The sequence below is a fragment of the Rhinatrema bivittatum genome, chromosome 3 (genome assembly GCF_901001135.1).
Source record: "Rhinatrema bivittatum chromosome 3, aRhiBiv1.1, whole genome shotgun sequence".
Classification (NCBI taxonomy): domain Eukaryota; kingdom Metazoa; phylum Chordata; class Amphibia; order Gymnophiona; family Rhinatrematidae; genus Rhinatrema; species Rhinatrema bivittatum.
In genome coordinates this window covers 529363264-529377803 of record NC_042617.1, presented here as the reverse complement: position 1 = coordinate 529377803, position 14540 = coordinate 529363264, and the positions used below count along the sequence as shown (strand labels likewise).

At 45.9% G+C, this 14540-nt stretch overlaps 1 protein-coding gene across 2 annotated transcripts in view; it reads right to left on the bottom strand.

Annotated features, from left to right (window-relative positions):
* The window catches only part of DNMT3A (DNA methyltransferase 3 alpha), a 502482-nt gene that overhangs the window by 151571 nt on the left and 336371 nt on the right, over positions 1-14540 (bottom strand). For both annotated transcript variants that reach the window (XM_029596281.1, XM_029596280.1), the window contains exons 14-15: positions 14242-14390; positions 7198-7283 (exon numbers count right to left, since the gene is read on the bottom strand). In XM_029596281.1, the coding sequence (XP_029452141.1) occupies positions 7198-7283; positions 14242-14390 (235 nt within the window). The remainder of the gene's footprint in view (positions 1-7197; positions 7284-14241; positions 14391-14540) is intronic.

The following is a 14540-nucleotide window of genomic DNA, read 5'->3' as shown; positions in this document are numbered from 1 at the left end:
GAAATTCAAACTATAATAAATAAAATGAACCCCGCCAACCATCCATTAGACACATCCCAATAACCACCCTCAAAACAATTGAACCTACCATATCTAAAACCATCACCAAAATTGTCAATTTATCTTTGACCAAAGGCAACTACCCCAAATGCCTCAAATCTGCTGTCATCAAACCAATCCTCAAAAAGAACAACCTTGATCCAGAAATCCTCACCAACTACCGCCCCATATCAAACCTTTCATTCCTAGCCAAAACCATTGAAAAAGTCGTACACACCCAACTAGATGAGTATCTGGAGACAAACAACATCCTACCTCCATCCCAATATGGATTTAGAAAAAACCTAACACACAGAATCTCTCCTCATCTCCCTAAATGACATTATCAATAGAGGTTTTGACAAAGGTGAAAAATACCTGCTCATACTCCTCGACCTCTCAGCCGCTTTCGACACAGTAAACCACAATATACTGTTAGAACACTATCTCAAATTGGCTTAACTGGTACTACATTACACTGGTTCTCTTCCTACCTTTCTGAACGAACATACCAGGTATTGATCAACAACATCCCATCAAAAATGATCGACCTCAACACTGGAGTCCCTCAAGGTTCAGCCTTATCAGATACCCTCTTCAACATATACCTTCTACCCATCTGCCAACTATTAAAAGATCATGGAATCCCACACTTCCTCTGCGCTGATGACATTCAGCTTCTAATTCCCATACAAAACTCAATTGAAGACACCTACAAAAAAACATCAGATCTACTTATCTCAATCAAGCATCTACTAAATTCCCTGAAACTCATAATCAACTTCGACAAAACTGAAATAATACTCATGGATAAAAAACCCAATCCAACTCCGCCACCCCTGACAATACTAGATAAACAAATGATATCTATACTCCCTACCACCCACACCAGGAACCTTGGAGTTACCATCGATGCTGAACTCTCTTTCAAGACCCACATAGCAAATAAAACGAAAGAAGGATACCACAAGCTACTAACCCTAAGACATAAAACCATTTCTCAACCCTTGTGACTTCAGAACTGTCCTGCAACTACTTATTTTCTCCACCTTCGACTACTGTAACTCCTTACTAATTGGAATACCTTCATCATCCCTCAAACCACTCCAAATATTGCAGAACTCAGCTGCCAGAATCCTTACAGGAACAAAAAGAAATGAGCACATAACACCCATTTTGACCTCACTTCACTGGCTACCTATTACTGCACGTATTACCTACAAATCAATGACCATCATTCACAAAATCCTAAACAATGATCATCAAGGACTAAAAGGCTTAAACATAACCCCCCAAAATCCACAAAGAAACCTACGCTCTAACAACTCAGGATACTTAAACATCCCCACCATCAGAAACGCTCATCTGTCAACTACACGAGAAAGAGCCTTTTCCATCGCTTCCCCCAAACTTTGGAACACCCTACCCAAAGCCCTGAGAATCCAGCACAACCTGAAAACATTCAAAAAAGACCTAAAAACATTTATTTTCCGCAAATTCTATACTAACTCTCAGACGTCTGATCATCCCCGCTCTCAACCGAACTCGAATCTATAATCCTCTTATTTCCTGCTCTCCTTATGAACCTCCTTACCCTCCCCATTCAACCCCTCCTTGCTCTCTGACTGGATACGTTTTATATTTGAAAATGTTCACTTTACTCTACTGTTACACATCTTCTATGAAAATGTATATTGTTCACAAGGTTTTACTGTGCTCAACTGCTATGATAATTACATAATCTGTAAACCGTTATGATGGCTCTACCGAATAACGGTATATAAAACTCAACAAATAAATAAATAAATAAACATGAATAGACTGTTATACTAATATTGATCTGATTACAGTTTGAGGAACCATGCATTTTTTTCAGTCCAGGGCATCTTTCTCCAGGTAAGCAAGCAAATACAAGATCACTGTTTTTTCACATATGTAAATGGAGAGAAGGAAAGACACCCTAAAATGCAGGTGGATTTGGTTGCACAGGCTTTGAATCAGGGATGGCTCAGGTCAGATGACAAATGCCTGATGCCCTGGCCAGTGAGCTAACCTGAAAACACAGAAAAAGACCAACACTCCAAGGAAAATGACCTCAAGGACAAACTCTGAAACCATGGCCCCAATGAACCAGATTGGTTGGAGGGCTAGTGAAAGGAGGTTCCTGGGAACAAGATAGCATTTCAAGAAATTTGAAAGCTGCCAGGCCTCTTGCCACAGAACTTGGGTCCTGCAAGCTGACTCTAGACTTGACCTGCTTGCCTATGAGCCTACTGGCTGTACACCTCAGTCGAGCCTACCCAACTGTGGACATCACTGAGCTTTTGTTTGGGACTGGAACTACTGGTTTTCTAGTGGCCAAAGCTGATCTGTTTGTATCTGTTATTTTGTATAGCCTAAAGTAAATGTTTAGACCTGTACCTGACCTGCTTGGCTGTTCTTCAGTAACCTGTAAATTCACCCTGCAAGGGACCTAACAATATTCTGCCTTCTTGCTTCTCTTGCATTCCTGGTTGTCCTATTTGCTGCCCACATTACTGATTGATTGTTTTCTAACTTCTCTGATTCTCCCTTGTGTGCCTGCATCAATCTACACTCCCCTCAAGTCTCTTTAGTCATTCTTTCTTTACATTAACCCTGTTCCTCTATGTCCATTTTGAATGTCTCTATTTAGTTGTGCTCCTCTCTTGGTGTCTGTTGTAGTCTGAGCCTTAATTAGTGATTCTCTCTTTTTCTGTTGAACTATCCCATAAGCTCTCTGGTTCTCACATAGGGGCGGATTTTCAGAGCCCTGCTCGCGTAAATCCGCCCAAAACCGGGCGGATTTACGCGAGCAGGGCCCTGCGCGCCGGTGAGCCTATTTTACATAGGCTCACCGGCGCGCGCAGAACCCCGGGACTCGCGTAAGTCCCGGGGTTTTCGGAGTGGGCGTGTCGGGAGGCGTGTCGGGGGCGGGGCCGGAGCGCGCGGCGTTGCGGGGGCGTGTCGGCAGCGTTTTGGGGGCGGGTATGGGGGCGTGGTTACGGCCCGGGGGCGTGGCCGCGCCCTCCGTACCCGCCCCCAGGTCGCAGCCCGGCGCGCAGGAGGCCCGCTGGCGCGCGGGGATTTACGCCTCCCTCCGGGAGGCGTAAATCCCCCGACAAAGGTAGGATGGGGGTTTAGACAGGGCCGGGCGGGTGGGTTAGGTAGGGGAAGGGAGGGGAAGGTGAGGGGAGGGCAAAGGAAAGTTCCCTTCTAGGCCGCTCCGATTTCGGAGCGGCCTAGGAGGGAACAGGGGTAGGCTGCGCGGCTCGGCGCGCGCAGGCTATACGAAATCGATAGCCTTGCGCGCGCCGATCCAGGATTTTAGCCGATACGCGCGACTACGCGCGTATCTACTAAAATCCAGCGTACTTTTGTTTGCGCCTGGAGCGCAAACAAAAGTAGGCTGTTCGCGCTCGTCTGAAAATCTACCCCATAATTTTCAGTGCTGCATATACCTCTCCTGCCTCTCTTCCTATCGCTTTTTTTAATTCCACACATTTTTCCTTTTACCACACTACTCTTCTCTCTTCCTTGTCTCCAGCTTGGTTTCTCTTTCCTTTCTCCCCATTGTTGTCCCACCTGCTTCTTTATGATCCTCACCTCTCTCACTTTTCTCTTAGTGTATCCCCTCTCTCCATCTATTTTCTTGCCCCTCTCACTTTTTCCCCATCCAGCAAGAGATAAAAGTAGAATGTGGGCCTTGATATGGCAGGAGTGTGGAAGGATAGGGTCTCATATTCCTTTGACATGGAATGGAGAGGATAAGATTCCCAGTTCCTAGAGAGTCACCACTGAGATGAGACAGTGTTGTTCAGTTACATAGAAACATAGAAATGACGGCAGAAGACGACCAAATGGCCCATCCAATCTGCCCAGCAAGCTTCACACATTTTTTCTCTCATACTTATCTGTTTCTCTTAGCTCTTGGTTCTATTTCCCTTCCACCCCCACCTTTAATGTAGAGAGCAGTGATGGAGCTGCATCCAAGTGAAATATCTAGCTTGATTAGTTAGGGGTAGTAGCCGCCGCAATAAGCAAGCTACACCCATGCTTATTTGTTTTACCCAGACTATGTTATACAGCCCTTATTGGTTGTTTTTCTTCTCCCCTGCCGTTGAAGCAGGGAGCTATGCTGGATATGCGTGAAGTATCAGTCTTCTCCCATGCTGTTGAAGCAGAGAGCCATGCTGGATGTGCATCGAAAGTGAAGTATCAGGCACATTTGGTTTGGGGTAGTAACCGCCGTAACAAGCCAGCTACTCCCCGCTTTGTGAGTGCGAACCCTCTTTTCTTCTCCCCTGCCGTTGAAGCAGAGAGCTCTGCTGGATGTGTGAAGTATCAGTTTTTCTTCTCCCCTGCCGTTGAATCAGAGAACTATGCTGTATATGCATTGAAAGTGAAGTATCAGGCTTATTTGATTTGGGGTAGTAACCGCCGTAACAAGCCAGCTACTCCCCTCTTTGTGAGTGTGAATCCTTTTTTCCACATTTCCTCTTGCTGTTGAAGCTTAGAGCGATGTTGGAGTCACAGTAAGCATGTGTATGTTTATTTAATAAGGGTATTGACTCCAGGCAGTAGCCATCATTCTGGCAAGTCACCCACTTTTCATTGGCAGCCTCTTGACTTTATGGATCCACAGTGTTTATCCCACGCCCCTTTGAAGTCCTTCACAGTTCTGGTCTTCACCACATCCTCCGGAAGGGCATTCCAGGCATCCACCACCCTCTCTGTGAAGAAATACTTCCTGACATTGGTTCTGAATCTTCCTCCCTGGAGCTTCAAATCGTGACCCCTGGTTCTGCTGATTTTTTTCCTATGGAAAAGGTTTGTCGTTGTCTTTTGATCATTAACACCTTTCAAGTATTTGAAAGTCTGTATTATATCACCTCTGCTCCTCCTTTCCTCCAGGGTGTACATATTTAGATTCTTCAATCTCTCCTCGTACGTCATCCAATGAAGATCCTCCACCTTCCTGGTCGCCCTTCTCTGTACCGCCTCCATCTTGTCTTTGTCTTTTTGAAGATACGGTCTCCAGAACTGAACACAGTAGTCCAGGTGAGGCCTCACCAAGGACCTGTACAAGGGAATAATCACTTCCCTTTTCTTACTCGATATTCCTCTCTCTATGCAGCCCAGCATTCTTCTGGCTTTAGCTATCGCCTTGTCGCATTGTTTCGCCGACTTCAGATCATTAGACACCATCACCCCAAGGTCCCTCTCCTGCTCCGTGCACATCAGCCTTTCCCCCCCCCATCGAATACAGTTCATTCGGATTTCCACTCCCCATATGCATGACTTTGCACTTCTTGGCATTGAATCTCAGCTGCCATATCTTCGACCACTCTTCCAGTTTCCTTAGATCTCGTCTCATTCTTTCCACTCCTTCCGGCGTGTCCACTCTGTTGCAGATCTTAGTGTCATCTGCAAAAAGACAAACCTTACCTTCCATCCCGTCTGCAATGTCGCTCACAAAGATATTGAACAGGACCGGTCCCAACACCGATCCTTGCGGTACACCACTTAAAACCGCTCTCTCTTCAGAGAAGGTTCCATTTACCATCACACATTGTCTTCTGTCCATCAACCAATTTGCAATCCAGGTCACCACCTCGGCACTCACTCCCAAGCTTCTCGTTTTATTCACCAGTCTCCTGTTCGGAACCGTATCAAAAGCTTTGCTGAAATCCAAGTATATGATATAGAGTGCTCTTCCTCGATCCAATTCCTTGGTTACCCAGTCAAAAAAGTCAATCAGATTTGTCTGACAGGATCTTCCTCTGGTGAATCCCTGCTGCCTCTGGTCCATCAATTCTCCCGACTGTAGATGGTTCACTATTCTCTCTTTCAACAGTTAATATTAACAGTTAATATTATCTGTCACTGCAGTGACCTTGGCCACTTTCTTTGGTAGTACAGAAATAAGATAATTCATCCCAAAAGCAGAACTCCTCAGTGCTGCCTGCTTAGAACTGGAAAGCATGGTTTAAAATTATGGCAGTATCATGCATATTTCAGATGAAACCAATACATTGGCAACTACTGCATGTAGGAACTTGAAATATTGTTTCTTTGTTAAACTACACTGAAACTTAAACCGTTACTAAATCAAACAAACTTCTGAACTGTCCAACAAGCTTTAATATTTGCCAGCACTGACTACTGTAATGCCCTACTATTAGGATTACCATACACAACAATAAGACCACTCCAAATACTCCAAAACTCAGCCGCAAGAGTTCTGACTGGTAAAAGGAAAAGAGATCATATCACTGAAACGCTAGCGGACCTACACTGGCTACCAATTGAATACAGGGTAAAATATAAAACCCTTTGCTCAATACATAAACTAATCCATGACGAAAAAGCTGAATGGCTAAACACAGCACTCTGCGTCCATGTCCCACACAGAAACCTGCGATCTGCCAACAAAGCCCTCCTAACCATCCCCTCAGTAAAAACTGCAAAACTAACACAAGTCAGAGAAAGAGCACTATCATTGGCCGGACCGATGCTATGGAACACCATGCCCATAGAAGTAAGACTACAGAGAGATTTCAAGACTTTCAAAAAAAGCTTAAAGACATGGCTCTTTAGAGAAGCATTTTCACAAAGAGAGCGAGGAAGTGAGAAACGCTGAAAGCTGTATACACAAAATCTTTATGCAGCACTAAGCACATTATATGTATGTATGTTGTGATTTGTTTTTTACACCTCTTAACTTGAATGTATAATCTAACAGTTTTTATTGTAGTCAAAGGTCAGATTAGACATCATTGAACATTTAACCATTATTATAAAACTATGTTACCGAGCTTATTAGGCACCTCCATTACCAATAATAGGAAGTTACATGTACAATTTACTATATGTGCCTCTATGTAAACCGTTGTGACGGTAATCTACTGAACGACGGTATAGAAAAGATTTTAAATAAATAAATAAATAAATAAATAGACCACATATCCCAGAGGGAAGTGTGGTAGAAGGTATTGTTGATGTCACTGAATACACGAGAGAGAAAAAGATGTGACAAAAAAGATGATAGGCCCAAGCCAAAAGCTGTTGAGAAACATTTTCTCCCATCTAATCATTTGATAGCCCCAGACTATTTTCTCTTACTATGCTCTTACCAACCTGTTCATACCGGGAAGATTACCCCAGAAGTAGCGGGCTCTGTGCGCTGCCGACACCTCTTTGGCATCAATCATCACTGGATTGGACTGTGAAATAAGAAGACAATTTAGGTAAATATAGACTGATGGGAGGTAGAAATGAGAATCCTAAGACTGGGTCAGGGTGGGAGGGTCACATGATGTCTGGGTAGGTATGTATCACGTTGCTCACATGTGGCCTGGGACTGACTCTTGACTCGGTTTCTCAAACCGCTGGTATTGGGAGTACTGTGGAGATCATACTTTAAATATACAAAATTTGCTGCCACTGCCTAAAAGTTTGCAGAGAAAACACGTATTCATCAAAAATAACACTATATATTATTTTTTTTTATGGGACCATCATATAAACCCCAACTGTTGATATCTTTTAGAGCATTAATTGTGCTCCATAGATAGGCTGAACCGAGATGGGTGCGCTGACGACACCCTAATGGTAAGCACTAACCATGCTTAGATGAACTCTGACCGAGGTGGTTTTAAGCCTGACTTGGAAAGGTGCCACAAGTAATACAAGAACCTGGGAAGTTGGCATGTAAATGGATCTAATTCATGCCTCTCACACCAAACTGAGAACCTCTTCCACTTTAATCTGTAGTACTTCCTGGTGGAAGGCTTTCTGAAAGCGAACAGGATCTGGGAGACGTTTTCTGAGAGATCCAGGGGCTGAAGGACTAGTGCTCAACATCCAGGCCGTTGAGGCCAATGCCTGCAGGTTCGGATGGTGCAGAGTATCCTGATTCTGTGTTATCAGATTGGGTGCAATACCCAGGCTGATGGGATCCATAATCAACAGGTCCTGAAGGACAGGGAACCAGACCTGCCTGGACCAGTAGGGCACCACGAGGATCATGGTCCCCCGGTCCTGCTGGACCTTCAGGAGGGTTTTCTGGAGAAGTGGAAGAGGAGGGTACGCGTACAGGAGACCTGTGCCCCAATGAAGGATGAAGGCGTCGGAGGGTGGATAGCTGTCCGTTCTGAATAGGGAGCAAAAATTGCTCACCTTGCAGTTGACTGGGGAGGTGAAGAGGTCCACATCCGGAGTTCCCCACAGAGGGAAAATCCGGGCTGCCACTTTTGGGTTCGGGGACCACTCGTGCAGCTGAAAACAGCAGCTTAGACGGTCCGCCAGCACGTTCAGCGTCCCGGGAAGGTATGTTGCTCGCAGAGACATCCCCTGCGACAGAGCCCAGGACTAGATCTGCACAGCCTCTTGACAGAGGAGGAACGACCCTGTACCTCCTTCCTTGTTGATGTACCATTTCGCGTCCTGTTTGTCAATTCGAATCAGGACTGCTTTGTAGGACAAGCGGTCTTGGAATGCCCAAAGAGCGTAATGAATCGCCCGAAGCTCCAAGACGTTTATCTGGCATAGAGCTTCCTGAGCGATCCACTGTTATCATGCAGAGGCGGGCTAATGGGGTAATGTGAACAGAGGCTGCCATGTGGCCCAACAAGCGAAGCAGTAGATGGGCACTTACATATCAACTGTTGCGCACCAAGGTTGCCAGCGAGGATAGGGCAAGGGCCCGATCATGGGGCAAGAACGCTTTTGCCTGAGTCATGTCTAGCCAGGCTCCTATAAAGTCCACTTGGGGAGACAGACAGAGGTGGGACTTTGGGCAGTTGATAACAAAACCCAGAGATGGCAGCGCCCACATCGTCAGAGCCAAAGCGTTCAGCACTCCCGCTTGGGAATCGCTTTTGACCAGCCAGTCATCTAGACAAGGAAAGACGTGCACTGCATGGCATCTGAGATGCGCTGCCACCACTGTCAGGCACTTTGTGAAGATGTGAGGGGCTGAGGCCAAATCAAAGGGCAGCACTCTGTACTGGTAGTAAGCCTGTCCCATCACAAAGCGAATATACTTCCTGTGTCTGGGGAAGATGGCTATGTGGGCATAGGCATCTTTGAGGTCGAGGGAGCAAAGCCAGTCCCCCTTCCTAAGTAGGGGGATAAGAGTGCCCAGAGAAACCACTTTGAACTTTTCTCTTCGGAGGAATTTGCTCAATGCCCTGAGATTGAGAATGGGGCACAAGCCTCACATTCTCTTGGGTATCAGGAAATACCTCGAATAGAATCCTCGACCCTGCTGGTGACAGGAAACGGGTTCTACTCCTCTCGCTGTTAGGAGGATGGAGAGCTCTGTTAAGAGTATGTCCAGCTGGGTGGACGAATCCCACGATGGACATAGTTTATAGTTTTTCTATACCATCGCATCGGCAAAGCCTTCACAACGGTGTACAATTATATTAACAGGGAAAATATATTAGATTAATAAAAGAAATAACAGCTATCATTACTAAAAAGAGGAAGCACAGAAAATATGTTAGCTGTTAAAAATAACATCATAAAACTATAATAAAAAACAGATTACCTTAAAATTCCTTAAAAACAAATATAAAGAATAAATAAAGACTTCAAATATTTTACTAAAATGAGATCGATATTGGTTAAAAGAGAAAAAGAACAAAGAAAAAGGATAAGCCCATGCATTTCTAATGCTCAACCTCTGTTTAGGCACATTTAAACAACAATGTTTTCAATTCCGCCTTGAATTTTTTTTTTTGTCCACCTGTAATCTCACTGGAGTAGGTAATGTATTCCACACTTTTGTTCCCGCTGTTGATATTATATGTTCCCTTACTTGGCTAAGCTTTGCAGATTTGAAAGTCGGTTGGGGGAGAGTCCTCCGATATTTCTCTGAAATTTAGTTGATACCCCTGATGAACTATGGTGAGGACCCATTGGTCCGATGTAATGATTGACCAGTGATGCGTGAAGCAAAGAAGTTTGCCCCCCCACTGGAGGATCGGATGCCACTGACACTGACTCGTGCTCCCTCACCTCCAGTCAAAACCCCATAGCCAGGGCCTTTTGGGGGGCTGGCTGGGATCTAGGAGTTCGCTGTTTACGGGAGTGGCCCCTGGAACTAGTACAGGACGTGAAAGTCTGGGAGGCAGTGGGATAATACTTTCGCTACCTATAGAAAGACTTCCTAGAAATTGGTCAGGAAGGTTTCCTGACAGAGGACGGTGGGTCCGAAGCGCTGGCGGAAAGCTACTGAAGAGTTTCATAGTGACCCTTCAATTGGGCAATCGCATCCCTGACCTTGTCCCCAAAAAGATTCTCTCCTGTACAGGGGAGGTCAGCTAACTTCTCCTGGACCTCTGGCCATAGGTTGGAAGCATGGAGCCAGGCAATCCTACAAGCACTGATGCCCAAAGCGGCCACCCTGGCTGCTGTCTCAAAAACAGCAGCCAGGTGGATCTCACCTTGTGTTTTCCGGCTTCAAGATTCTGTTGTGTAATCGCGGAAAATGAATCTTGTGGCTGCTGTGGCTGGCAAGTTCCTAGACCTGTTTCCACAGGTTCCGGTTGCACTGGGTCATGTACAACTGATAGGAGGCTATCTGGGCGATGAGCATGATACCCTGAAAGACCTTCCTACCAAGGCATATAACTCCCTATGTTCTCGCCCCAGAGGGGCTGAGCATGGCTGTGGGAGAGTTTGGCCTTTTTGAAAGCAGACTCCACTACACAGACTGGTGAGGGAGATGGCGTCTCTCAAAACCCAAGGCCTGCTGCACCAAGTAGGTGGCATCCACCTTTCTATTTACTGGAGAAATAGAAATCAGGTGTTTCCACATCCGAAGAAGGTCCTTGAAAATTCATGGATAGGAACAGCCACTATCTCCTTTGGGGCATCGACAAATTGGAGGACCTCCAACATCTTATATCTAGCATCCTCCTCCGTGACGAGTAGGAAGGGGATGGCCTCTGCCATGACTCGTACAAAACCCATGAAGGAGAGGTCCTCCGGGGGAGACTGACGCCTTTCCTCCAAAGGCAAAGGTTCCGAGAGAGGGTTGTCAGATACCTCGGCGAAAGAGTCGGAAAAGTCATCCCCCAATGGACCATACGGACCCTCCTCCTCACTGAGGTCCCCGTGGGCCCTGCACAGGTGAGGTCTGCGCAAATCCCCAGATCTGGGCACTGAAGGCACTGATGGCCCCAGCGGCAGCACCGAAGGTCTCAAGAGGCCGGAAGGTCAATGCGTGTCTGCCTCCTTGGAGGACCCAAAGATTGGGATCGCTCCCAAGGGGGGCAGTGGTGGCTGCTGGGGATCCGAAGGTCCCTCAGGCACTGGTTGTGTCGGGAGGGCTCCAAGTAGGATGTCCAGACGCTAGAGCAGGGGTGCCAAGAAAGATGGTGCGGGCTCCAGCACCAGTATGGGGGCCGGTGGCGGGGGCGGCTCAATGCTCCGTAGAACTCGGAGCACCACACTCTGCACCCTGCGGTCCAACTCCTCCTGGACGTCCTGAGAGGATAGGACTGATGGAAGGGGACAAGGTGTCACCAGCACCTCAGAGTTCTGAGGAGGCAAGGTGCCTGGCACCGGTACTGATGGGGAACGCCTGGGACTCCCGGGCCTGTTGGAGGAAGGGGCCTCCTCACCACGGGGTCGATTCACAGCAGTCACCGGTGCCGTGTGTTCAAGGTGACCGTTGTCGGAGTTTCTGGGATCTCCCACGATACTCGGCCCCGTCCTTCCTCGGCACCGAGGAGGCTGAGGATCCAGACGTCCTTCAACATGGTGAAACCATGGAGGAGCAATGACGGTCTCCCCGGTCCTTGGATGCTGCTGCTGGGAATATAGAGAGGGAAAGTGTATCGAGCAGTTCCCCTCGACCCCGGGGAGTCGATGACTCACATGCGGGTATGGATGCAGCAGACCTTTTGGGACCAAAAAGTTTCTCCATTTTATCGAGCTGCGCACGACGGCACTTGGGGGGTCATCTGGTCGCACAGCTGATATCCTTGGACGTCGTGTGATGCCCCCAGGTAGAGGATACAAACCTCATGCGGATCCATGATGGACATGGTCCGCGGGCAATGGGGGCAGCAGCGAAAACAGGATGATGCCATGAAAAAAGAAAAAAATAACCGGCGAGTGGTTGATGACCTGGGTCCACCAAGAAGAGACACGCTGGTAATTAACCGCAGAGAAAGGAGGAAATTTATGCTACTGCGCCAAGGAAAGAACACCGTCTGGAGAAGGGGGACCTGGCATTTGGACGGCAGAAAAACTGACAAGTAACATGAAAAGAATCTCTTGTGAAGCTGAGCTCCAAAACCACGAGGCACTCACTGCAGAAAAAAAGAGACTGAAGGGAGACCTCGTGTGGACATGCAGATAGTGGCAAGCTGGGCATGCTCAGTGTGCCAGTCAAAGCTTCTAGTAACTTTGACAAAAATTTTCCGTGCCAGGCTCCATCTGATGATGTCACTCATCTGTGAGGACTACCATCCTGCTTGTCCTAAGAGAATTGGAACTAGACCAAAATGGTGGCATGAAGTTTCAATTTCAGTAGAATTACAAGGACCAAAATATGCTCAAATGGGGCTGATTTTTTTGATTGGTGCTTACTGCAATTTGCTGGCATAACAATTACCAAAAAAAAAGGACCATTATACTGTAGTAAATTATTAAAACTAGTATAAAATGCACATTCTTTCTTAGCCCCTCAATTATGGTCTTAGTTTATGCATCCTAGAACAAGAGAAACAAGAACACATATATATTTTGCCATGAACAGATGAGAAAAACCTCTAAATAAATATAAAAAACATCCAATAATGAGTTGCGAAGCACCATTTCTCTAATTTTCTTGTAGGAATCATTAAATGTCTCAGGATCAGTCATTCAGACTCTGCCTTGGTGATAACATGCTACATATGTTCACATATAAACAAGCAAGCAGCTGAGATAGGTGACAGTATACCAAAGCAACTTTCCTTCAATATATTAGAAATGTCAAACAAAGCACAAAATAGCTTTATTTACCACATGTAAACTTTATGGTTTTCTCTGCTGTTTGTGTGGTTTTGTCTGTGGTCCTAATTTGGAGGACCCATTCTGAAAGCACAGCAGTCTGCACCACATGGAGCCATACAAGAAATCTGGATTGGATTCCAGGCCCAGACTGCTCAGGGCTGGGGGTATTACCAAAGCAGAGATCACAGAGGCATAGGAATGAGTAGAAAAATGTTCTTACAGCATCCAAGGACAGTTCAATCTTTTATCCATGATATTCAAAAATATATTCCTCCCCTGCCAGTTAGCTATCCTTGGCAAAAATCCATGAAACAAGAAGCAATGTCTGAAAATTGAGTTTCACATCTTGCTCTGTTCCAGTTACCCATTTCATGGATAACAATAAAACAGGGGTATCAGACTGCAATCCTTGAAAGCCATAAACCAGTCTGGTTTTCAGTCCATCCCTAATTAGTGTGTATGAGGTATATTTGCATATAACTCAGGCAATTCATGCAGATATATTTCAGGCCTATTCATTGGGAATATCTTGAAAAGAAGACCTGTTTGCAACCTTCAAGGATAGTGGTTTGACACTTGTACACTAGAGACAGCAAGGGGTTTGAATGCCTGCAGCCATACTACAACCAGGCATTGCTTTCTCTCAGCTTCAGCAGGGCAGGTTCTCTTTAATTCCATATTCTGTAATACATGTTAAAGACATAAGTATAGTAAAATGTATCACCTTCAAAAGCTGGAGCTTAAATGATAAGGGGTAGGGAAGGGGGTGGACTCTAAGAGTTGGTGGGGCTAAAATACTTAAATGATTTGGTAGCCAAAGGAAGACTGTTTGCATGGGGCAAGGAATTCCAAGCAAAGATATTTGGGGCAAAAATGTACAAATTTATCCTTCTCCCCTCTGAAATTTTACATACAGGTATTTTGAAATCCAGTAAAATGATTGTTACAATGGCTGTATACAAAAATGGGCTTTGGATGCCATATTTCAGGATCTCCTCCCTCAGATCAGAAGTGACACACATCTTTCCCAATAATCTGGTAGAACTTTTCAGAAGTGTTAACTCCTCTCCTGTCAGTGCACTGTGGGACACCTCACTCTCAGCTTCGACAACAAGGGCTTTTCTACATGCAGAGTTATTGACTGACTGATCGGTAAGAGTAGTCTACCTCAAGGAAACGTGAGATGTCTCTCTTGTCACTCACTCCCATGGCTACCACATTCTCGAAGAGCCAGAAGAATGGCCGCTCATCTCCCTCCTTTGGCCTGGCTTCATGGAGGAGACGGTAGAATTCAAAGAAGAGTCGACCAGTCCCTTCTGGAAATGAAAGGGATAGAAGAAGGCCCATCAGGAAAAACAGCCCTTTCTCATGCAACATGAAAGCATCAAACAGTACCGACACTTGATCCAGGTTAATCTAGATAGCCCGATATGAACAAAAGAATCACCTGACGGGCCGATACAATA